The sequence below is a fragment of the Anabrus simplex genome, chromosome 12 (genome assembly GCF_040414725.1).
Source record: "Anabrus simplex isolate iqAnaSimp1 chromosome 12, ASM4041472v1, whole genome shotgun sequence".
NCBI classification, from domain to species: Eukaryota; Metazoa; Arthropoda; class Insecta; order Orthoptera; family Tettigoniidae; genus Anabrus; species Anabrus simplex.
The window spans coordinates 90,884,457-90,909,051 of NC_090276.1; the positions used below are offsets into that span (position 1 = coordinate 90,884,457).

A 24,595-nucleotide genomic window follows, 5' to 3' on the forward strand; every position below is an offset into this window, starting at 1 on the left:
AACCGGAAATAATCAATTAGTAACCTAATGAAACAGTTTCTTGGATAACTCTTGGTGTTAGCACTGTATTTGGTGTTAGGCCTCTCATAAACAAATTTGTTTAAAGGCGATAGATGTGATTAGACGATTATACGAAAGATTTGTAATAGGCAATAGGATTATACAGTCACTCAATTCATAATAAGCGACGAACGAAATACTGTGGAAGCAAAGATATATACGGAAGATAAATCATTCATCTTCAGCGCGTTGCTCATTCTTTTTGCGCTGCATATTTCTCCAAGTGGGCACTTTGAGTATTTCTGCAACTAAAATTGTTCCTAATCACCGTATTATAGTGCAACTTTAATTCTTTATTATTTTTTTTTCAATGCAGACAACGTAATAATGCGCATCGGACTCCCACTCTTTCATCTTCTCATCCTCTTTGCATCTTCTTTGGATAGAATGCCGCTCTGATGTGTGAATGTGTCAACATGCTTTCCGATTATGTTAGACGTTTGAAGTTGAGTTAAGTGCTGGTTGGATACACACCTGTTTTAAACATATTATTTTATAAATACTGTTGTAACAGCGTTTTAAAATTAGAGAAGAGCGACTGCTTTTCCAATTCCCTATAGGTTGGTTAATTCGTTTTAAAAATATAACCTCAATTTCTATGTTTACATCCATCATTTAATGATAAAGCTCTGAACTTAAGACTCATACCGACCTTAGCACATGACCTGTATTAGTCTTGTAATTATCTTTCAGAGTAGTAAATAGACCTAATTTATCAAATTATAACACGTTATTAGTGTGTGCGTATTATTTTTGTCTGCAATTCCTTTTCAGGATGGATGACCAGATTTGTCCGAGATGTAAAACCACGAAATACCGAAATCCATCTCTGAAGTTGATGGTAAACGTTTGTGGACATGCATTATGTGAGAGTTGTGTCGATCTTCTCTTCTTGAAAGGTACAGTTTATAAACATATTTAAACATAATTTCGAGCATATACATATACGACATACACGCAGATTTAGCTGCAGAGATTAACCCTCAACTGGTGACGTGGTGTCTGACAGACTCCTTGTAGGAGATACATGTACACCCCTAAGCACACAATCGAAAGTGAGACTTTTGGTTTCCAGTACCTTCATATCTCTCTGTCAACAAACGTTTCATCATTAGAGATTCGCCCTCAGTATTTTCGTTCTCTCCTTAGAGTGTAGACAAGTTTCCAAGTGGCTTCGTAGACACCACGTCACCAGTTGTGTAACATTTTAATGTGTGGATTCCTAAGTTGTACGAAGTGAACTCATAGCTTTTTAATTTTTGTTCGTAATTCAACAATGGCAGACCGTGCTGGTCCATCTCGACCTATAAGGCCTGATGGTCCTGGGTTCGATGATCAGGTAGCACAGTGGTTAGATACAGAATTTAGTGATGTTGAAAGTGATCATTGTACTGACTCGGTAGAAGAAGGCACAGGTAGTGAAGGTGAAGATCAAGAATGCACAGAACAGCATTATTACTATGGTAAAAAAAACGTTATAAATGGTCCGCTAAAGAACCTACTAGAAATGTACGCACCCCAAGTCACACCATAATTCGGTTACCTGCGTTACGTGCTCAAGCAAGAATTGGCAATCAAATAGAACCTAAAACTGCCTGGGATTTTATATATTCCAGGGAGATGGTGCAACTTATAGCTCAATAGACTAATGTCAAAATGCGGAATATGAGACAGAAATACAAACGCATGGATCGTTCCGAAATTGAAGACACGGATGACATGGAATTTGAAGCTCTTTTAGTTATACTTCTCTACGCTGCTTCTTTCAAATCCAACAATGAAGATATTTCTGCAATGTAAACCAGTTATCAAAAGTAATATTTCTGTTCGTTTACGAAGTTTCACAAGATATGTATGGTATGTCTATTGATCACTTCTTAACTTGAACACTTGGGCCACTTTTGCTCCAAAGGGCTCAGAAAAAGATAGACCCTACATGTATTTTCTTGAGATTAGTGAAAACATGTAAACAAATATAATATGTGATTCGGGTGTGTATTGGACGAAAAACAAATCAAATAAGACAAATTACAAATATTTGTAATATTTTTGAGTATTTTGAAAGTGCAAAAATTAGTGCATTGCAGGTTTTTGTAGTTTCAGTGAATGTGTGATAAACTTAAGTTTTCTGAAATGATTATGTTTCAGTCTGTGTAGGAAAGTAGTTTTTGAGCCATTCGGATGCATATGAGGGACGATGATGCAATCTAAGTTGAAACCTAGATTTCTTCTTCATAAAGTGACATACACTTGGATTCAAAATTTTTTAAAATTTTTGGTGCAATGGAGTTGGTAATAAAATATGTTAAACCATTCGTCATGATATGCCTTCTCAATATAAAATGAATAAACCTCGCCTTAATGAAATGTGATTCCATTAAAAATGCTCAAATTATAGACGTCTCTCAGACACCATGTCACCAGTTATGTTCCTTCCGGAATATGTCACCAGTTGAGGGTTAAACTAATATTACTGCATGCTTAGTGATGCTGCTTATTTTTATGGTTTAAGATTGATAAGTAATACACCATTTTCTTATTGGAAATTATCTCGTTAAATTTTCCAAAGTCCGGCTCCTTAGCTGAACGGTCAGCCTACTGGTCTTCGGTTCCGAAGGCCACGGGTTCTTCTCCCGCATATGGTTAATTTCCTTGGCTCGAGGACTAAGTTTTTATGTTCATCTTAACACACTTCTCTTCATCTACATACATCACAGTACCAACCACCCAACAGATGTATGCAATACAGCAGTGTTAATGAAGTATGTAGCACATCTTTATGACTGTCTTTAGATGTTGTGTTTAAAAGAATAGTTGTATTTTCCTGTCAGGAAAGCATGATTAGGAATTAGAAAAAGCTTGTAAATAAGATGTGAAATGATACGCCTACTGGAAGTAGCAGAGAGGAGATACATCTTCTTTATACTTGCCAAGGAGTGTTTTTACTTATATAAAAGAATTATAAGTGAGACTATGTACATCTTGGAAATGTGATTTGATAAAGTTTGACCATGTTCTTTGAAGAACAAAACATGTCATTGCATTTTAATCAACTTTTTTCTTTTTCAGGTATTTAATAAATTTCATTTATTCATAAATTAGTTTTGACAGTGAAGAATCTAATAGTTAGAAAAATAAAATATGCTTGATATCACTTAACCAAGCAAGTTGGCCATGCATTCAGGTGGTGGTGGGTTTGAATCCCACCATCAGCAGCCCTGAAGATTGTTTTCCATATTTTTCCATTTTCACACCAGGCGAAGGCTACCAGGGCTGTACCTTAATTAAGGCCATGGCTGATAGCTTCCCAATCCTGGCCCTTTCCAATCCTTGCATTGCTGAAAATGTTTGATGTGTTTGTGCGACATTACACCACTAGGAAAATAAACAAATGAAAAATGGATATCATGTACCAGGAACTGTACTGTACACCAAGAAAATGGAGTTACTTCACCCAAACATATTTCAACTCATTTTTTAGCCATCTTTGGTGGGTTATCGATAAAATTACAAAGACATATTGCTATTGTGTTACACTTAAAAATATCATTTAGCCTATAAAATGCATTAGCCGGCCCCATGGTGTAGGGGTAGCATGCCTGCCTCTTACCCAGAGGCCCCGGGTTCGATTCCCGGCCAGGTCAGGGATTTTTACCTGGACCTGAGGGCTGGTTCGAGGTCCACTCAGCCTACGTGATTAGAATTGAGGAGCTATCTGACGGTGAGATGGCGGCCTCGGTCTAGAAAGCCAAGAATAACGGCCGAGAGGAATCGTCGTACTGACCATACGACACCTCGTAATCTGCAGGCCTTCGGGCTGAGCAGCGGTCGCTTGGTAGGCCAAGGCCCTTCAAGGGCTGTAGTGCCATGGGGTTTGGTTTGGTTTGGTTTGGTTATAAAATGCATTACGAGTTCTAAAACCATCTATTGTGGTGTAGTCATGGTTGATGTAGCTGTTAAAACATATAATAATGTTGTGAGGTTAGTGGGCCTCTTGTCTAAATATTCTATAGTTCCATTTCTATGAGTTTCGACTTGACAGTTAACCGCAAGTGAGACATTGCTGCCAAATTTTTACGAGAACAAACAGCTGATTCACGAGACACAACACGAACGGAAATGTATACCCTCAAATATAAGTCTTGAATCAATCATTCTTTGTAGCAACTCGCATAAGATTAAAAATAAGGTATTAGTTCAGCCCATGGGCCCCCGTATTTGTAATGTTACAAGTAAGTGGAATTAGTGAAATCATACTTGGAGAGCATCTCAAAGGAGAGATGTGTTCATCGCGATGTCCAGGAAGCCACCATCCCGCCCCAAGAAGCACATTTACTTTTATAACATATTTAAGATTATTACACGCCATTTTCATTTCTGAAGTAGCTACTTGTATTCCTGTTGGCCAATATAAAGTAGCACGATCTCCTTCCCGTCAAGAATGTTGATCATCATCCGGTTACCAACCGCAGCATTATAAAAGCACAAGTAATTGTAAAAACTAGGGGCCTAAGGCCGCTTTGCGGTTTCTAACTGTCCAGACCAATGGTCTTGTCCATGGCAATAATAAATTTTTTTTTTGCTAGCTGCTTTACGTCGCACGGACACAGATATGTCTTATGGCGACGATGGGACAGGAAAGGGCCAGGAGTGGAAAGGAAGCGGCTGTGGCCTTAATTAAGGAGTACAGTGCCTGGTGTGAAAATGGGAAACCACGGAAAACCACCTTCAGGGCTGCTGACAGTGGGGTTTGAACCTTCTGTCTTCCGAATACTGAATACTGGCCGCACTTAAGTGACTGCAGCTATCGAGCTCGGTGGCAAGAATCCTACCCTCCAGAACAATGGTCTTCTCCACGGCAGGAATCCTATCCATTCAGACCAATCGTCTTGTCCAGATCCTATCCTCATCCAAACCGTCCGCACGGCAAGAACGGGGAACAATCGAAGCACAGTTCCTAAGTACAGAGGTTGGCAGCACTGAGCACTGCTGGAGAACATCCTTTCCGAGAAGGCCGCGAGCGAGTAAACAAACGACAGTAGTTACGAGTCTGTGTGGATGGGGGCCCATGGGCTGAGCTAATGATAATGAAATTTCTACTCACCATCTACAAGAGTTTGCTTTGCTGATAGATTCACTTTCTCCTAAGGGAGGAAAAAATCCTGCAAAGGGAATACATCACTCATTTCTGAGTCACTATCGGCATTGTCATCGTCTGGTGAGGTTTCACTCCCACTTGACCGTAGCGAGATAACTTCTTCAACATAATCGTCTGTGATACTTTCCCTCTTCCAAGCTTTTCCCCCTGTGGATGGGAGTGGTAGAATTAACACCAGCAATATCCTCTGCCTGCCGCAAGAGGCAAGTAAAAAGGGCACAGGGGCTCTGAACTTTGGAGCGTGCGTTGACGACCACAGGGCTCTTAGCTGAATCCTGGCATTGCTTGCACTTACTTGTGCACTTTCATCTATCCTATCTGATGTGCCTTGACGGTATTAGAACACTCGAGGGCTAGAGAGTCTTTCATTTTCATGTTTTTTGTAGTCTTTGTCTTCCACTGGCCGATACCTTCATTTTTCAAAGTTTCGGATCCCTTCCATTTTTCCTTTCTGATTAGTGTTGTATAGAGGATGGTTGCCTAGTTGTACTTCTTAAAACAATAACCACCACCTCCCAAGCTTCACTCACCTCGGATTGTGTGTCTCAACCTTGCTCCAGTCTTCTGCACTTACACGGCTCACGGTTTCCCAGAGAAGTCTTTCAACTTCCGAAGCTGTGAAGAGTTGGTTATTCACAGGTACGTATTCCTTCACTTGGGCCCAAATCAGTTCTATGGCGTTAAAATGGCAACAATATGGTGAAGGCGAACAACTTTATGCTCATGCTTCCTGGCTATTTCATCTGCCACGTAAAGTGGGTACTAGGGCTTGTTTTGTTTCTAAGATGCATGAGACCCTCTATTCCTCATGTCATCGCAAACCGAAATATTGTGCTCCTTCAACCACTCAAGTCATTATTTCTAGCCGTCATTGTTGGTGCTTTGTCAAGAATGACCGAGTGTATTGACAAAGACCTTGAAAAGAACTGAGCAGAACACAACACACAACTGATAGCGCGTGGTTATAGTAAACAACAGATCGACAACACTGGTAACCGGAACTAGAGTCTAACGCCCTCTATCGGAGCGATCGACTGCCTGTGTTTTGGCTGTTTATTAATTCACTTAGCCTCCCCCAAGATGCAGCGCTCAAATGTCAAGTCAAAACTCGTAAGAAGTGAACTATAAGGTAACATCTTCAGGTCTTATATAAACATAGATTGTTCATCTTCAATGTCAACATTATGTTACTATTGGCATGTTGATTCGGAGGGCTACGTGTGCTGGTTGGCATACGCCGTAATAGAATATCAGTGTTGTGGTTATTTGAAATATCATTGAATTTCATTGAATTTCATATAGTCTGTAATGGAAAATGTTTTAACAGCTACATCAACCATGACAAAACCAGAATAGGCTGTTTTAGAATTCGTAATGTATTTTATAAATGATGTTTTAAGTGTAACACAATATTAGCAATATGTTTTTGTAATTTTATCGATAACACACTGAAGATGGCTCAAAAATGAGTTGAAACATGTTTGGGTGAAGATGGATTCCATGAAAAGTGCAACCTTGGCATGTTTTTGTGAACTATCAGAAAATAGTGGTATGCTTAACTGTATGCACAGTACATATATAAGTAGCCAAATTTAGTGATGAACATATTTAAAAAAATCAATGTTATTAAAGTTTAGATGCAGTTTTTGAGGTTTAAAAAAAAAAAAAAAAAAAAAGAGTAGAATTTGTAAAAGTATTAGTGCTAGATTTTGTCTCAAGTTTCTCTCTAATTATAGATGTGATTCTAATCTGCATTTAATAATAAATAACTATTAAAATACAATGCGTTTCAGAATAATTTTTAAGAAGTCATTAAATTTGTTCATGAGCTCTAATCTTAATTTACTCATTTAAACAAACACTTTTACCTTAATTTGCCCTTATATACTATCATCTCCTTTAATCTGATAAACATGTTTTCTGTCAACTGTGTAGCACATGTTAAAATTCCTGTAACACCCGTTATATTCAAACTAGTGAAATAACAAGAAAAACAGTGATTGTCCTTTTTTAAATTATATGTTTATTAGTTTTTCCAGAGTTTCTTTGGTCTGCAATAAAATTTACAAGTGTCTATTAGCTGTCATCCCACAGAGTTTATTGATTTTCACCATCTACTCCAACAAGTGGGTTGCATTTGTGTAACACCCGGTACAGTATATTTTATTAATTTTTAAAATACTGGGAAAAGTTTTATTTCTGAAAATAATAGCCCATGGTACACACAAAAGTAAGAGCTATCTTTTGCAGTTGATGAGAGTTTGATCAATTGTTATTTCGTTCTCCAAATTTGTCTTTTTAACTGTTCAACTTTAACACCCGGTACAATGGAATGCCTGTGAAGTAACTCCATCGTAATGTACTGAACAGGATGCTTGTTAATGAAGTTTTCTTGTTGCAAAGTGTAGTCAGTATGGAATAAGATTCATAACCCGCCAGGACTGTATTCGTCTTTGGACTTGGGTAGAAATCTCTTCTACCTTGCAGGGTTACTTACTAAACACCACGAGTAAGGGAGGGAGTGATGACACTAACTCCTTCTACTCGTTATGATATTAGTGAAGGTAATCAGTTGAAGTGCATATTCAGCAAAAGACAAAACCAGGCAGGACAAATGTTAGTAACCACACTGATTCTTGTGTTGCAGTGGTTCTTCAGTCTGCCAAATAAACGGAAATGTTTATATATTTTTAAAAATTTTGAGTGTGTTTTGATAGAATCTGGTAATTTATTTATTTATCCATGTCCGAAATCACTACAGTATATTTACAACTACTCTATTTACACTTTGTTTTTCCATTATTCAACTGTCGAGATGGCACATTCATTGGCTTTCACCAAATCCTTCATACTACATGGTTTTGCAACTGCACATGACCAAGGCTGTCATCAACAAAACCCCTTAAGATACTTGCACATGCACCCATATAATGAGCCAAATCAGGAACACTAACTTAGATGAAGGAAACACTATCTTGAATTTCTTTTCGAGGGATATGATACAGGGAAAAACAATCAAGATTCGTTTAGAAAGTCTTGGTTCCTGACGAGGGCATTAGATTTTCCCCCCAGGTTGCTTTACGTCACACCGACACAGATAGGTCTTATGGCGACGATGGAACAGGAAGAGGCTAGGAGTGGGAAGGAAGCGACCATGGCCTTTGGTAGCATTACATTAATTTCTATTGTAGGCAATAAAAAACAAGAGTTAAAGATGAGCATTCTTTGCAATGAAACTACGGACAAATCCAAGAGCTGAGTTTTTAACGAGTTGTTTCGCCTTTTGGAAACGAAGAACCAGGTGAAATTTTCAGAAGCCCATTGGTAGGGGTAGAATCTGATCACTGCATATAGGAGATAAATCTCCACAGTGGAATTATTGCCCACCTAGCAATTCATAACAGAAAGTGTATGGAAAAGAACCTGCATACATCCCAGGTCAGTGGGTAGGGCCTGGGACATCCTGTTCTGACGAGTCTAGTGTCCGGCCTATCATGAAATACTGGTTTCATGGAGCAAACTCCTGAAAAGCTTTACATCTATCTTTGAAAGTTTTGAGAAAAACACATTTGAAAGTTAAAGGACTTCAGTGTTCTTCCCAGGACCTTCGTAATGGGTGCACCGCCCTGCTGTTTTTATAGACCGCCCGGCTAACGTAACCTAGATATGTACTAGTTACATAATATTATTTGAGTCATTTGGTTCTCCAAACTAATAAATACTGCAAATCTGTTTATTTAAATGATAAATCTTCATTATTGTCAGTATAATGACATCTCTCACACTAATAAACTCACATTCAGAACAACAGGCTACTGATTCTGATGGGATAGAATCACTCGTTGTCAACTGCATTATTGCGGGCTACATTATAGCGCTAACGTGAGAGAAAGAGGTTTCATCGAACCAGCAGGATGTGTACTTAGCTGCAGTGTGGTGCTTGATAAAGCCACAAGCAATGTGCTCACAAATGTTCAATTTGACAATGTTTTGGGCATGGTTCCATAGAGGGGCATAATGCTGGAAAATAAAATCCAACATTTGTGAATATAATACTATATTAAACATACATTCATCATCATTATAGACCTTTATGCCTTTCAGCGTTCAGTGTACAAGCCTCTGTGAATTTATTAAATGTCGCCACAATCCTCTGTTTGCAGCTAGTGCTGTGGCCTCATTTAGTTGTATACCTCTTATCTTTAAACCGTTAGAAACTGAGTCTAACCATTGTCATCTTGGTCTACCTCTACTTCTCTTACCCTCCATAACAGAGTCCATTGTTCTCGTAGGTAACCTATCCTCCTCCATTCGCCTCACATGACCCACCATCGAAGCTGGTTAATGCGTACAGCTTCACCCATCAAGTTCATTCCTAACTTAGCCTTTATCTCATCATTCCGAGTACCCTCCTGCCGTTGTTCCCACCTGTTTGTACCAGCAATCATTCTCTCTACTTTCATGTCTGTTACTTCTAACTTATGAAAAAGATATCTTGAGTCCACCCAGCTATCGCTTCCGTAAAGCAAAGTTGGTCTGAAAACAGACCGATGTAAAGAAAGTTATGTCCGGGAGCTGACTTCCTTCTTACAGAACACTGTTGATCGCAACTGCGAGCTCACTGCATTAGCTTTACTGCACTTTGATTCAATCTCGCTTTCTATATTACCATCCTAGGAGAGCACAAACCTAAATACTTGAAATGATCTACCTGTTCCAGCTTTGTATCACCAATTCGACACTCAGTTCTGTTTAATTTCTTACCTACTGACATCAATTTAGCCTTCAAAAGGCTAATTTTCATACCATACTCATTGCACCTATTTTTAAGTTGCAAGATATTAGACTGCAGGCTTTCGGCACAATCTTCAATTGAGACCAAGTCGTCAGCATAGGCCAGACTGCTTACTACATTTCCACCGAATTGAATCCCTCCCTGCTATTTTTTACCTTTCAGCAGATGATCTATGTAAACTACAAACAACAAAGATGAAAGATTACAGCCTTGTCTAACCCGTGTAAGTACCCTGAACCAAGACCTCATTCTACTGTCAATTCTCACCGCAGCCCAATTGTCAACATAAATGCCTTCGATTGATTTTAATAATCTACCCTTGATCCTATAGTCCCCCAGTATGGTGAACAACTTTTCCCTTGGTACCCTGTCAAATGCTTTCTCTGATCTACGAAACATAAACACAACTCTCTATTCCTCTTGTAACATTTTTCAATTACTTGGCGCATACTGAAAATGTGATCCTGACAGCCTCTCTGTGGTCTGAAACCACACTGGTTTTCATCCACTTTCTGTCAACCACTGATCGCACCCTCCCTTCCAAGGTACCAGTGAATACGTTCCCTGGTATACTAATCAGTGTGATACCTCGATAGTTGTTGCAATCCTTCCTGTTCCCTTGCTTGTAGATAGGTGCAGACTGCAGACTTTCAGCACAATCTGCCGTTAAGACCAAGTCATCAGCATAGGTCAAATTGCTTAGGTGCCTATTACATTTTCACCTAACTGAATTTTTGCCTGCCACTTAAAACCTTTCAGTAGATGATCCATGTAAACTATGAACAGCAAAGGTGAAATATAACAGCTTTGTCTAACCCCTGTAAGTATTTTAACCGTCCATTGCCCAGGGATATTGAGGGTTCGTAGGTGTTGTAATTAAGCCTCGGCCTGAGTCAACGGTGAGGCATAAGTCTCCACTCAGGGCGTGGACATTCAATGAGTATCTATGCAGTTTTACTGGCATTTAATGCAAGATTCTTATTATTGTAATAAATAATTGTTCAACAGACTATGCAAGACTAAAATATACCTCATCTGAATAAGAAGATATCAAATGTTAGTTTCTTGGAAGGATCTTCCCAATTTAATGAAATCATAATAATTAAGGTAATACAATAATATTTACATCGTAGAATGATTGAATAATAATCAGATAAATGAAATTAAAATCTTTGTTGGCTGATATTTATATAATTCACCATCATTAAAATCTTAATTTAAATTGAAAATTCTACCTTGATGAAAACAAATATGGAACTTGCTGAAGGCTTATTCTCACAAAAAAAAATTAATTCATTATTATTAATTGTCCGCCTGTTATAAAATAATAAAATTAAAAAAGAAGTCTCACTTGTTCCTATCGTTCATTTATGCAAGATTTCATCTTTCAGCATCCTATCATTCTATCGTTCTTCTCATAAATTGCCTAAGTGCTAATCAACTTGAGTTTCCTAATAGTGATCTGTCATCAGCATGACCATCCTTAAATGTGCGATCATCCAATATTTAAAAGATATGATCATTGGATTCAGCAATGATTCAATTGAAATAAAACAGCATGCGCCAGGAACTCATGTACGCCACCTAAAAAAAATGCACAATATCTAGCTGATTCTACATAATCAATAAGATCTAAAAATGATTAACGGAATCTGGTTTCGCCGGAACTGTTCTCCTGAAAGAGAGTCATGAACGTCTACTATCTACAAAGATTCATACTACAAGCAACTACAGAAAGAACACAACCTACATTACACCAGATGATAATAATTTGATTAATATGACATCCTACTACGTCCATATTATGATTATTTAATGTCGAAGACCTCTTGTTAATGATCATTCATTCAAAATATTCGATATCCGTACCATATCATGCTGCAAAATAGTCTCTCGATGATCGTACGCCAATCTCTGCTTATAACCTTCGGACATGTTACACAACAAAATTAATAACAGCCTTACTGCTTGCCTATCTCGGATTCTTAACTTGTATGATGAACGCTTAAATCCACTTCTTATTCCTAAGCTCATTGAAAATCTTGAAATTTACTCATTATGCTTCATAATACCTATTCTCAATGAACCATTTTACTATAACATTATTTCACCATTAAACACTTTATTGACGACCCTATGGGTTATATTGTTCACCATAATGCAAGCGCACAACACTTATTCACAATTACTTACTCCAAGAAATTCACAAGCATCTGTCCGAAGAACCTTACCATCATTACAAACATATCACAATCATCACGGCACCAATATTACGTAATATACGCAACTGTACAATGTACGCACATGATATTATCACACAAGAAGACCTTTTAAAAATAGACATTAAATCACATTGCCTTATGAAAATACTCATGCAGTGCTCGTATGGTTCAAATTATGAAGATAACGCCTCCTTACATTCGCCATAAACGTAAATGAATTCCCAGTAATTCATAATAAAAATGCGCATTCTACGAGCTAAATCTCGCATAGGACAAATGATCTCGATACCTTCACATCAGACTTAACCGTAACCACGAGTATAACTGGGCACTTGCAACGATCGCTTTAGGTCACTCAAGCTGTTTCAATTAATATCACTTCATCATGAAAATAAAATAAAATCTACTCTACCACTATGCATCTACAAGATAGAGTAAAGAAGATGAAATCTTGGGTACTTATCAGTGAAGATCACGTAACACTGCTCTCAATCCTCCGTTCCATTGGTCACAGTTTGGCATTCATCTCAGCATCATCTCCCGGGCCTGTTAGGACGCTAAATCCTTCACGCCCACATATTAGCTTTCATCATCACATCACAGGAATAGTCTTCATACATTATGAGTCCAAGGACCTGAAACTTATATATAAAATAGAATTAGTATAGTGATATAGGCGTTATATAATTTCCCACTATTATTCCAGGAAACTCTCCTTATTTGACATCAAGTACGGGATCTTTATTAAATACAATATAGTTATCTCCCTAATACGCCTTTCAAAATTTCCTTTGAATTCTATTACTCCAAATACTCCGTAAGACGCGTGTATCGCTATTAGGTCAACCTTCAGTCTCAGTTTTTCTCATTACAATACAATTGTTCATAAAAAAAGCTCATTTTAAAATTGTTACATTAATAATATTGGTCCGCGTTTCATATCATAGGCTAAGTTCGTTAACTTGTAACTTCTCTTCCATATGTTTTTGACATTTGAGGAAATGAATTCAGAGATAACATCATCTCTTCTGATTAGACAGATGCACAAAGGAACACTTCACCATTTGTTTGTCTTCATGACGTATGCAATCGATTTATTTTCTTCAGCACCTATAACGTCAAGTCATGGCCTCCGCTGCGTTATTACTGGACCTGAACATCATATGGTAGACTTGCTTTTTCATGCTGTTTAAAATGTAAACTTCACTTGTCAGCCTCAGTTCATATATTAAATAATATCTCACGACTGTAAGCATTCGGTGACCACGGGGTTCTGAGCTTATGAATCTCTGTTCATATTTTATATTCATCCAATTTCTTATTTGAATGAGCGAGTTATTCCAGCTATTTGATACAACTGGACGTATTACAACTTGATCTGCGGCTGCTGGACGTATTTTCCGAGTAAATCCGGTTGATCTTTTCCTTAGCATAACCTTCAATGGCACAACAGCTGACTCACATGCCATTGAACGGTTATAGTATCTTGATCTAAGAACTTGTTCCACCATCAGTTCTCACTGCAGCCCAATTGTCTACATAAATACCTTTGATTTCTGTTAATTATCTACCCTTAATCCCACAATTCCCAAGAACGGCAAACATCTTTTCCCTCGGTACTCTGTCATGTGCCTTCTCTAGATCTACAAAACATGAACATAACTGTCTATTCCTCTCGTAACATTTTTCACTTACCTGGCATATATTGGAAATCGATCCTGACAGCCAGCCCCTCTGTGGTCTGAAAGCACACTGGTTTTCATCCAACTGTTAAGTATTGAAAGGTAAAAAATATATGCTATGTAAAGTAACAAGTGTTTTCTAATCCAAAGTCGATACGGAACCAGTATGACAGTCATCAGTTGAGGTTTGGTTTGTTTTAAGAACTATTTCAGACTTATGTACACATTTCTTCTCGCTTAGACGCCAACCTACTGTCAGAAGTACCTTTTCTGTGTTACCATCTGAGAATTTTCATGTAGTATTTAAATTTTAAAAAATATAGCTTTCTTCTCAAATAAAATTTATTGTCTAGGACAGGGATGGTGAACCTTTTCCAACTAGTGTGCCATTTAAAATCTGGTTTATTATTCTCAGCTGTTGACTGTGCCACTTGTTATTTTCCTTTAATGAATGGCTACAACCTACACCCCACGACTTCCTTTCCAAATTCCCAGTTATGTTTCATAATATGTTATTTATTTATTTACTGCTTTATTTATTTATTTATTAGATATATCTTGTAAATGCATTTAATTGCATGTCCCATGGTTGTATTTTCCAAATATGCAAAAAACACATTTTTAAATATGTAAGTTTTGAGAATACCTAATATTATTTGTAAAAGAATAAATAATAAGCTCCCACTTTATCATTAAATATTATTGCTGGGCAATTTAGTTGCGCGCAGCTCGGAGCTTGCATCGGGAGATAGTGGGTTCGAGCCCCATTGTCGGCAGCCCTGAACATGGTTTTCCGTGGTTTTCATTTTTCACACTAGGCAAATGTACGTCACTTAAAGCCACAGGGATTTCCTTCCCACTCGTAAGCCTTACCTATCCCATAGTCGCCATAAGACCTATCTTGTGTCGGTGTGACGTAAAACAAATTGTAATAAAATATTATTGGATATAAAAATCAGAAATACTAGTATTGCCAATGGACTTCACTTCCTCCATTAGCTTCATTATCTTTCCATGTAGTCATAATTCGTATGCTCAACAATTTAACATTTTTTTGTTTGGGGCATCGGCCTATAGAGATCTTTTGCCCCTATTTGCACTATATCATATGAACCTGTGTGTAATTGGAATTGCGGAAGTGTAGAATGTTGAATGTGAGGAAAGGAACGTTAAGGACGACACGGACACCCAGTCCCAGGGCAGGGACATTAATCTTTTACAATTAAAAACCCCTGACCCAGCCGGGAATCGAACCTGGGGCCGCCGGGTGACAGGCGGATGCGTTGCCCCCTACACCGCGAGGCCGGACATTTAACCAATTTCTCCCTTATCACATTTCCGCAAGGAAATCGAAAAAAAACCCAGCTACCTTTGCTTGTAAGGTCACATCCATGCTTTTATCAAAACATACTGCATACATCTGGGGGTTATCCAAATTAGGTTTCAGTTGCTCGTAAACTTTCTCACTAATTATTATTTTATCCTGGACAGGAGTTCAGCTGGCTGGCATTCCTTTAATTCTGTTAATTATTTTTTGTTTGTTAGGGAAGTTTTCAAATAATGTGTCTTGTTCGACAAATTTGGTCCATTTAAGACTAGATGCAGGCAAGCATTTAATACATGGATCTATGAAAATCCAGGAAGGACCTTATCAATTGATAACATACCATAACTGACAAATGTACCATTCAGTCATTTTTCAAGATCAACATTGTGTCTTCATTCAGGAAGACCGGACTTTGGTCTCCAAATCGTTTTGTCTTTACTGACAAAGACTTTGCTGCATCTTTGACAACAGATCGCCCATGCCCTCCACAGGATTGCACAAAAATTTCTACATCTTCAGATCCTGCCCATCATGAGGAAGTCATGTCCAAGAACCATCCAGTAACATACCCACTTCAGCTTCTCCCACTTCCACGCCAACACCCAATTCCAAGGCAACCCTCAGAAACCTACAATTACACCAGAATATATCCGCCCTTACCCCAAAGCAAATCCTATAACACTTAGACACTGGACGAGCTAAAGGAAAGTCAAGAATTCTGACTACCACCACTCCTGAAAAAGAAAGATTGGAGGAAATGATGAAGCTTAAGAATAAAACGAAAAGAAAGCCAAACAAGATGACATCCTCGAATCTCCCTAGACGAAAATTATTTAAATCTGGCAAGGAATCTGTAGGCTTCAATTCTTCAAGCAGTGAAGAAAGTGTTGCTGTAACAAGTGGTGAAAGTGAACTTGAGTTTAGTGACCAAGATGTTGACTTACCGCTGCTTGATAAAAGCAGTGATATTGAGCTTAATGACTTCGTTCTGGTTGAGTTTGCAACGAAAAGAACAAAGAAATACTTCGTTTGTCAAGTTGATGAGAAAATGAATGATTCAGAGTTTCTCAAACTTTTCACGTACAAATTATAAAAAGAAATTTGTTTTCCACGAAAAGAAAGATGTCAGTGAAATTTCTCGGGCTGATATTTACACTAAATTTCCACAGCTTACCATGGTTGGAGGAACAGCTCGAGCAATTTCCTTAACTTTTTCTGTAGATCTTGACTGAATTCAGTTTAGGATAGGCTAGTGGTGTTTTTGTATGTATAAAAGCATGTTTTGTCAATATTGTAGAACATGTATGAAAGTGCCCCTGCAATGTATGATACTGCCCCATGTTGGGGTACTTTCATACAAATTACATGTTTATAAATATTTTTAAATTGTTTTACAGGAATGAACTAAATGAGTAATTACGTAAGTCCAACTTGTTTCTAATATAACAATGTTTGTGTAACACTTGTTTTTAGCCATTTAGATTGCAAAATACAGCCACTAAATCTTATTAAGTGTTAATAGGTAGAAAGTGTATGAAACTGCCCCACTCTCCCCTAATTCTGTTTTTTTTTTCATTAAGACTATGGTATTGCCTTTGTCGGTTTTGGTTACAATGATGTCGTTCGTGTCCACTTTTTTTCTTAATTCTTGGATCTGTTTTTGTGAGGTAGAGTTATTTTTGTTAGCAACTTCTTTTACAAGGACAGGTAATTTCTTTTTAATTCCATATTTTACATCGTTCTGTTTGTTTGCTTCGGCTTTGGCTATTGTGGTGATTATATCTTTTGCTTTATGTGACTTAGACCAATTATGTTTTAGGCCTTGGTTGAACAACTGTGTTTCTTTATCTGAAAAGGTGGTGTCAAACAGATTGACTGTAGTTAGAATATTGTTCCAAGGGGAGGTGAGGTTTTTTATTACTGTTCTGGTTTAGTGTTTTATTGTTTTTTTCTACTTTTAAATGTGTTAATTTTTAGTTAAGGGTTTCTTGTTTTTTGTTCAATGTAATCTGTAGTTTATATGTAATATGTACGTACGAATTTATCATTGTATTAGAGTTTTAATTATTTCAGAAACATTTTTATGATGAATTGTAAATTTTACCTTACATCATTTTCCAACATATTTTAGAATAATCTTTAACCAGGTACCTGGTAAAAGAGAAGGTTTTGATATTGACTGAGGATGCCTCATTAGAAGAGGCGAAACATGTCTCATTATATTTTAACATATGTTAACATTTTGTATTGTATTGAATAGGTGGCAAAATAATAAATTTTTTGTGTGTGTACATTTTATGATACTTTCAGTACGGAGCAAAAATGATTTTCATTACTTGTAACCTTAAATCAATGCCAGAGGTGTTGGTACATGATGAATCACAAAGCATAGCAGCCATGTACAGAACAAAGAACGTTGGTGCAAGTACACACTCTTGCTTCAATCCATGTGTGATAGGAAAAGCATCAGAGATGTTTTTGTGATGCAGAACCTGACGAGAATGCTCGAACCAGACCAGCAAATAACTTGGGGCAACCAAAATGTCTCAACAGTCTTGGAACAGAGTGAAAGGCCTTTTGAAGATCATAAAATACTAAGTAGACAGGTTGTTGTTGTGCTGTTCATTTTTCTTGGAGTGGCCATGCATGGAAGATAGTGTCTATTGTCTCTCCCGAGGCATGGAAACCACGCTGAGATTCTGGGACAATCTTCTCAGAGACAAGTCGAATGCTTGGAAGATGTTTACCAGCTGTGAACAGCAGTAACATGTTGCATATACTGCAATCACCTTTCTTGAATATGGTGATGATAGTAGTATTCTTCAGGTACCAGGTACTTGCTGAGTTTCCCAGATTAGCAGCGTTAGCATCCCCCTTGCATCAGGTCCATTGTAATGTTGTCAGGTCCAATAGACCAACGGTATTCTCAAATTCAAACTGCAATTATTAGAGAAGTTTTCGTCGTGGACAGATGTGTTTCCCCTTCTGAAGACTCGGAGCAAAGTCTCTGCCAAAGAATTTCTCCTTGTTTTCTTGACATGGCATGTTAATATGGGCTGTGAAAGCATCAGTATAAATATGACTAAAGTATTTTGGAATATAGGCCTAATTTTAAATACCATTTTGCACTTCCCTGTTGATGAACTAACGGAAATAGTTGATATTGAACAGTTTGATATTAAAAGGTCAGCAAAGGTTGTAGTGAAGTTGTGCTGCTTAATATATTGAACTAAATGCAAGAAGTATGCTTCTGTTGTGATTTCTGTTGGACGTTTATGGCTTATTTTGATGTGCTGACCTAGTGTTGGTGTTATGTAGTAGTTTTACGATCTCTATTTGCTGTTATTAGGGTTATATTTGTGAAAGTTTTACGCCCTAAGTGACAGCCATATTGGATTTCCCACAATCATTCCATAGATAACACTAGAGAGAACAGCATTTTATTATATCTATCTATAGTCTCTTGCCCTAAGTGTCAGCCATCTTGTCTGATTCAACATAATTGCCATAGAAACCACGATTCATATAGGAACTTCACACTACATATCCGGTGTTACCTAGACCACAGAATCTGTTATGATATATGGAGTAGACCGTACAGCTAGTGTCTCAACGCCGAATGTTGGGCGGCGGGAAATAACCCGACCAACCTGAAAGGCCAACCGCTTCGGGCGGTTGAACCTTTAGGGAGGGATATGGCCCTCAGTGGAGGAAATGCCAGTGGAATCCATAATGACAGAGGGCAGCAGCTTCGCCATTAGTGCACGTTGGCGTCAGCCAAGGTATCGGCTGATACGGTGATGTGACACACATTTGGGAGCACAACCATAGTGGTGTAAGCGGTCTCAAAACTGCGCGAGGAAGGCAACGGGAAACCACCGCGTATTTAATCCCCAGGAAAATCTTTAGCATGACTGGAAAACATGAAACCAAGGCCCCCAGTCCCTGGCAGCCCTTCAGTGGGCAGGGGGTGCTAAGAATCTCCGGGCCAGTCATGAGAAGGATAGCAACGTGGAATGTTCGCAGCTTGTTTCAAAGTGGAAAGACTCATAACGCCATCAGAGAGATGGAGAGACTCAAGATCGACGTTCTTGGCATTAGCGAAATGCGTTGGCCTCATTCAGGAAAGAGTGTGGTCAGTGGTTATCAAGTGTACTATTCTGGTAATGACGATCCTCGCCATCTTAATGGCGTGGGTTTCATTGTACATCGAGATATCAGTAAGTCTGTGAAACATTTTATACCAGTATCAGATAGGGTATGTTTATTGCAGCTTAATGCACGACCAATTTTAGTGAATATCATCCAAGTATATGCTCCAACATGTGATGCGTCAGACGTTGATGTCGAAGATTTTTACACGAAAATCGAAACAGCCCTGTCATATACCAAACCATCTGAGATAAACATTGTGATGGGTGATTTCAATGCTAAAGTCGGCCATGGTCGACGGGCTGATGTAGTCCGTGACTACGGATTAGGAACAAGCAATACTCGAGGTGATCGACTGGTCCAGATGTGCCAAGAGCAGAGCCTTATTATAGCAAACACGTATTTCCAGCTACCTCCACGTTGCCTCTATACGTGGACCTCTAATGCTGACAACAGTATTAGGAACCAGATTGATTACATCACAATTAACAAGCGGTTCAGAAATTCCATCAAATGTGTGAAAACATACCCAGGTGCTGATATCAACTCAGACCATAGCCTACTGTTTGCTTCCATGAATCTCAGGCTGAAGAAATGTTATTTAAAGGGGAGTTTTAGTCGGATTGAGATTCAGAAGCTTCAAGATCAAGCACTGAAGGATGAAGTTTAGTCAGCTCTACGTGTAAAACTTGCGGAAGTTCAGAACAGCGTTAATATAAATGATGTTGAAGGCACTTGGAATCACATCAAATGTGCAATTAACGACGTAAGTCAAGTAAAATTAATGAATGCTGGAAGAAGGAAAAACAAGCCGTGGATGACAGAAGAAATCCTGAAGCTGATGGACCAGAGAAGGTCTTTTAAAAACAAAGATCCTGCAAAGTACAAAAGTTTGCAGAATTTAATACGACAAAGAATAAGGAATGCAAAAGAACAACAACTCTCTGAGGAATGCAATGAAATAGAATTAATGAATTCCAAACATGATTTTTTCAACATGTACAAGAAAGTGAAACAAGTAACTGGTGCATATAACAGGAAGGGTAGTGGAGTCCTCCTTAATAAGAATGGTGACATCTTAGCGAGCACAGGAGCGAAACTGAAGGAATGGATGGAATATGTACAAAATCTCTTCTTGGATCGCAGAAATGTGGATCATGGTGCTTGGGCAGACGATGGTGTGGATATCACACATGCAGAAGTAGAATATGCCGTATGAACAGCGAAGAATGGGAAGGCTCCAGGCCATGATGTGTGCTGAGATACTGAAACTCCTTGAGAAAGAAAAATCCCTTTCATTATTAGTTGACCTATTCAACAGTATTCACCGCAGTGGAACCATTCCTCGAGACTGGCTCAAATCGACTTTCGTAATATTGCCTAAGAGAGCCAATGCAAAATTCTGCAATGAATATAGAACAATTAGTTTGATGAGCCATGTTCTGAAAGTATTCCTAACAGTCTTGCAAGCGAGAATTTATCATAAATGTGAGGAGAATATCGGAACCTCGCAGTGTGGCTTCAGACATGGTTTTGATACTAGAGAGGCATTATTCAGTCTGCAGGTATTAGTCCAACGGTGCCGAGATGTCAATGTCGATGTTTCTGCTTGTTTCATCGACTACGAAAAGGCTTTCGATACAGTCTGCCATGATGAACTTATGAACATTCTTCGGGAATTAGGACTTGATGGACGGGACATTCGTATTATTGGTAATCTCTACTGGAACCAGTGTGCTGGCATAAGAGTTGATGGTCGTGTCTCGGAAGAAGTCTCAATTATGAAAGGAGTTCGCCAAGGCTGTATTCTTTCCCCCAGGCTTTTCAACATCTATTCAGGAAAGATTTTTTTAGATGCTCTTTACGGAAAGACTCAAGGAATTGTGGTTAATGGTTTCATCATAAATAACATCAGGTACGCCGATGACACAGTGCTACTTGCAACCAATCTCCAGGATCTACAAGAACTACTTAATGCTGTCACTGAAGCCAGCAGCGCAGTGGGCTTGAAGCTTAATGGAAAGAAGACCAAGTGGATGGTTATAAGTAGGAAAGAAGATGGCATTCGAGGTAATCTCACAACAGCGAAGGAACAGATCGCGAGAGTAGAACATTTAAATACCTGGGATGTCGCATCAATGATGACTGGGACCTTACTCACGAGATCCGATGCAGAATTGAGCAGGCCAGAACTTCTTTTCAGAGACTTAGGAAACTTTTGACAAGCCGTGACCTTTCCATTTCACTACGGACACGACTACTCCGGTGCTACGTTTTCAGCATCCTGTTGTACGGCGTTGAGGCATGGACACTAACTGAGACCATGTGCAAGAGATTGCAAGCATTTGAAATGTGGACGTACCGAAGGATGCTGAAGATACCTTGGACAGCTAAAATGACCAATATAGACATTTTGCACTGTATGAGCAAAGAACCAGAAATTCTCACTAACATCAAGAGAAGGAAACTAGAATACTTTGGTCATATGATGCGGAACTCTAAATACCACCTTCTGCAAGTAATACTCCAAGGGAAAATTAATGGAAAACGTGGTCCGGGGAGAAGTAGGACATCATGGCTCGGCAACTTGAGCCGGTGGTTTGGGGTGACAAAGCTTACTCTGTTCAGAACAGCTATGAACAAACAACACATCATGCTACTCATCGCCAACGTTCTGCGAGGACATGGCACATGAAGAAGAAGAAGGAGAAGAAGGAGAAGAAGAAGCAGTTCGGTAGTCTTATAACAAATAGTTTCTTAAACCTTGAAACATGCAGATTTCATGTCCAGGAACAATGTACGTAGGCTGCAGAGCAATGCTAACACTTAAAAGCTGAAACAACAGCCAGTAGGAATTAATTTTATGTTTTGTTGGAGGAAATGCCTAGAGTTGTTCTTGTTGTTCAATATACTGTACTTTCTTATTGCTTTCTATCACGGAGAATCCAGTTTACTGGAGCCTACTCTTGTACCGATAAAGGCTGAAAAATGACTGGTCTTGTTTTGTATATTCAATTTTCACAGCCTCATTGTACTTGACATAGACGTTCTGTTCATTAAGTACTGTATATATGGAGTACATGCGAAGGAGGTGTTCAGTACAGAACAACCAGACACCAGAGGGAACCAAACGCACAACTTTTGGATTTTTTACTTGACATCTGTTCAGCATGTAGTACATGTAGGCTACTCAGCACAACCTAATAAACTGAAAGTATGTTTTAAGTACGAAGCATGTTTTCTAAGTAGCGTTTTTAAATATGGACGCTGTAACGCTTCCATCGTTGTTCAGAGTTTTCACGCTCAGTACGTACATCTGTATGCTAACCACAAATGCCATTACAGAAGCATTCGCCGGTATTTACGTTTGTGCGTATTGAAAATGCCTCTGACAATTAAATGTCCTGCCGACTGTGAAGTATGCGCTGTGATTAGTTTTCTAAATGCAAAAGGTGTGAAAGCTGTTTAATTCATTGACAGGTTAGTGAAATGTATGGAAAACAAGCTATGAGCAAAGGTAAGAAAATGGGTTAGAGCATTTAAAGAAGGCCGTACTTATTAAGTTATGAGTTTCCTGAAATTTCACGCAGTGTTCTTTATGCAATTGTGTTGGGACACTTAGATTATCAGAGTTGTGCTCACGCTGCATACCGAGGATGCTGACAGAGGTGCACAAAACCAAGCACGTAGGTAGTGCTTTGACCTTCCTTGAGCAGTACAGTATTGAAAGTGATGCGTTCTTTTAAAAGCCGAATTGACACTGGCGATGAAACATGGGTGGCTTGTATTACGCTGCAATCAGAACAGTAATCCATAGAATGCAGACATCACCCAAAAAAGTGAAGTGCAAGGCAACGATTTCCGTTTGCAAACTCACGTGCATTGGGATAGACAGGGTGTGTTGCACCGGCGTGACACAGTAAATGCCGAGACTTATTGTGAGACCTTACTTAAACTCTGTTGTGGAATCCAAAACAAAGGCAATTCATTTGAGACCTCACACAGCTGATCAAACCCGAGATCTCATTGCTTCATTTGGTTGGGAAGAACAATTTGACCTTCCTTCGTATGGCCCTGACTGGCGCCTAGTGACTGCCACTTGAAAAGGCATTTAGGTGGTCAGCACTACTACGATGATGATGACCTCGAAACGACCGTGCTGCAGTGGCTGGCACATCTGGTGGCAGATTTCTATAAGGATGGAATTCAGAAGCTATACAGCAAATGCCTTAATATGCTTGCAACTTGTGTTGAGAAATAGTTTAAGGTACAGGACATGTAAAAAAAAAAAAAAAAAAAAAAAAAAAAAAAAAAAAAAAAAAAAAAAAAAAAAAAAAAAAAAAAAAAAAAAATTAAAAAAATTGCATTACTTTTCTTCTATATCAAAATGGTACTTACTTAAAAAACATGCCTCGTACAATGCAATAGTGAAATCTGAAGGCAGGGAAACTTTCCTTAAATGGACACTTCTGAATAGTGGACAGTACCAATATAAATGGTCCGTTATTGGACATTATAAATTTTCCAGCTAACTCATTCTTGGTTGCCAGCGTTTCGCCCTCGTGTGCTAGGGTGGGCTCATCAGTTGGTACCTAGCACACCTACCAATACGCTGGCTAGTGCATACCGTGGAGGCCACTGCGTAGGCTAACTGGAGCCACCGGCAGTGCCAATGCACTAAGAGACTTTGTCTCATCACTAAAAATTGATGCCTGCTTGGCCATCAGATGATATAGATATTGATTCCCATAGGGAATCTGAAATATTTGTCCTGAATGAGTAAATTTATAATACCAATATAAATGGTCCGTTATTGGACATTATAAATTTTCCAGCTAACTCATTCTTGGTTGCCAGCGTTTCGCCCTCGTGTGCTAGGGTGGGCTCATCAGTTGGTACCTAGCACACCTACCAATACGCTGGCTAGTGCATACCGTGGAGGCGTATTGGTAGGTGTGCTAGGTACCAACTGATGAGCCCACCCTAGCACACGAGGGCGAAACGCTGGCAACCAAGAATGAGTTAGCTGGAAAATTTATAATGTCCAATAACGGACCATTTATATTGGTATTATAAATTTACTCATTCAGGACAAATATTTCAGATTCCCTATGGGAATCAATATCTATATCACACAGTGGACAGTATTCAAATGCCCAACAGTATTACGCGAACTCTATTGGAAAATCATTTTTCAAT

General features: G+C 38.7%; 1 protein-coding gene across 2 annotated transcripts in view; it reads left to right on the forward strand.

Annotated features, from left to right (window-relative positions):
* Nucleotides 1-468: 468 nt before the first annotated feature.
* Nucleotides 469-24,595, forward strand: part of Mat1 (CDK-activating kinase assembly factor) — a 32,192-nt gene continuing 8,065 nt past the window's right edge. The window contains exons 1-2 of one of the 2 annotated variants that reach the window (XM_067156245.2): nucleotides 469-620; nucleotides 835-959. In XM_067156245.2, the coding sequence (XP_067012346.2) occupies nucleotides 836-959 (124 nt within the window). In that variant the 5' untranslated portion in view covers nucleotides 469-620; nucleotide 835. Of the gene's footprint in view, nucleotides 621-712; nucleotides 739-834; nucleotides 960-24,595 lie in introns of those variants that run through there. The other variant, XM_067156246.2, reaches the window with a different exon arrangement.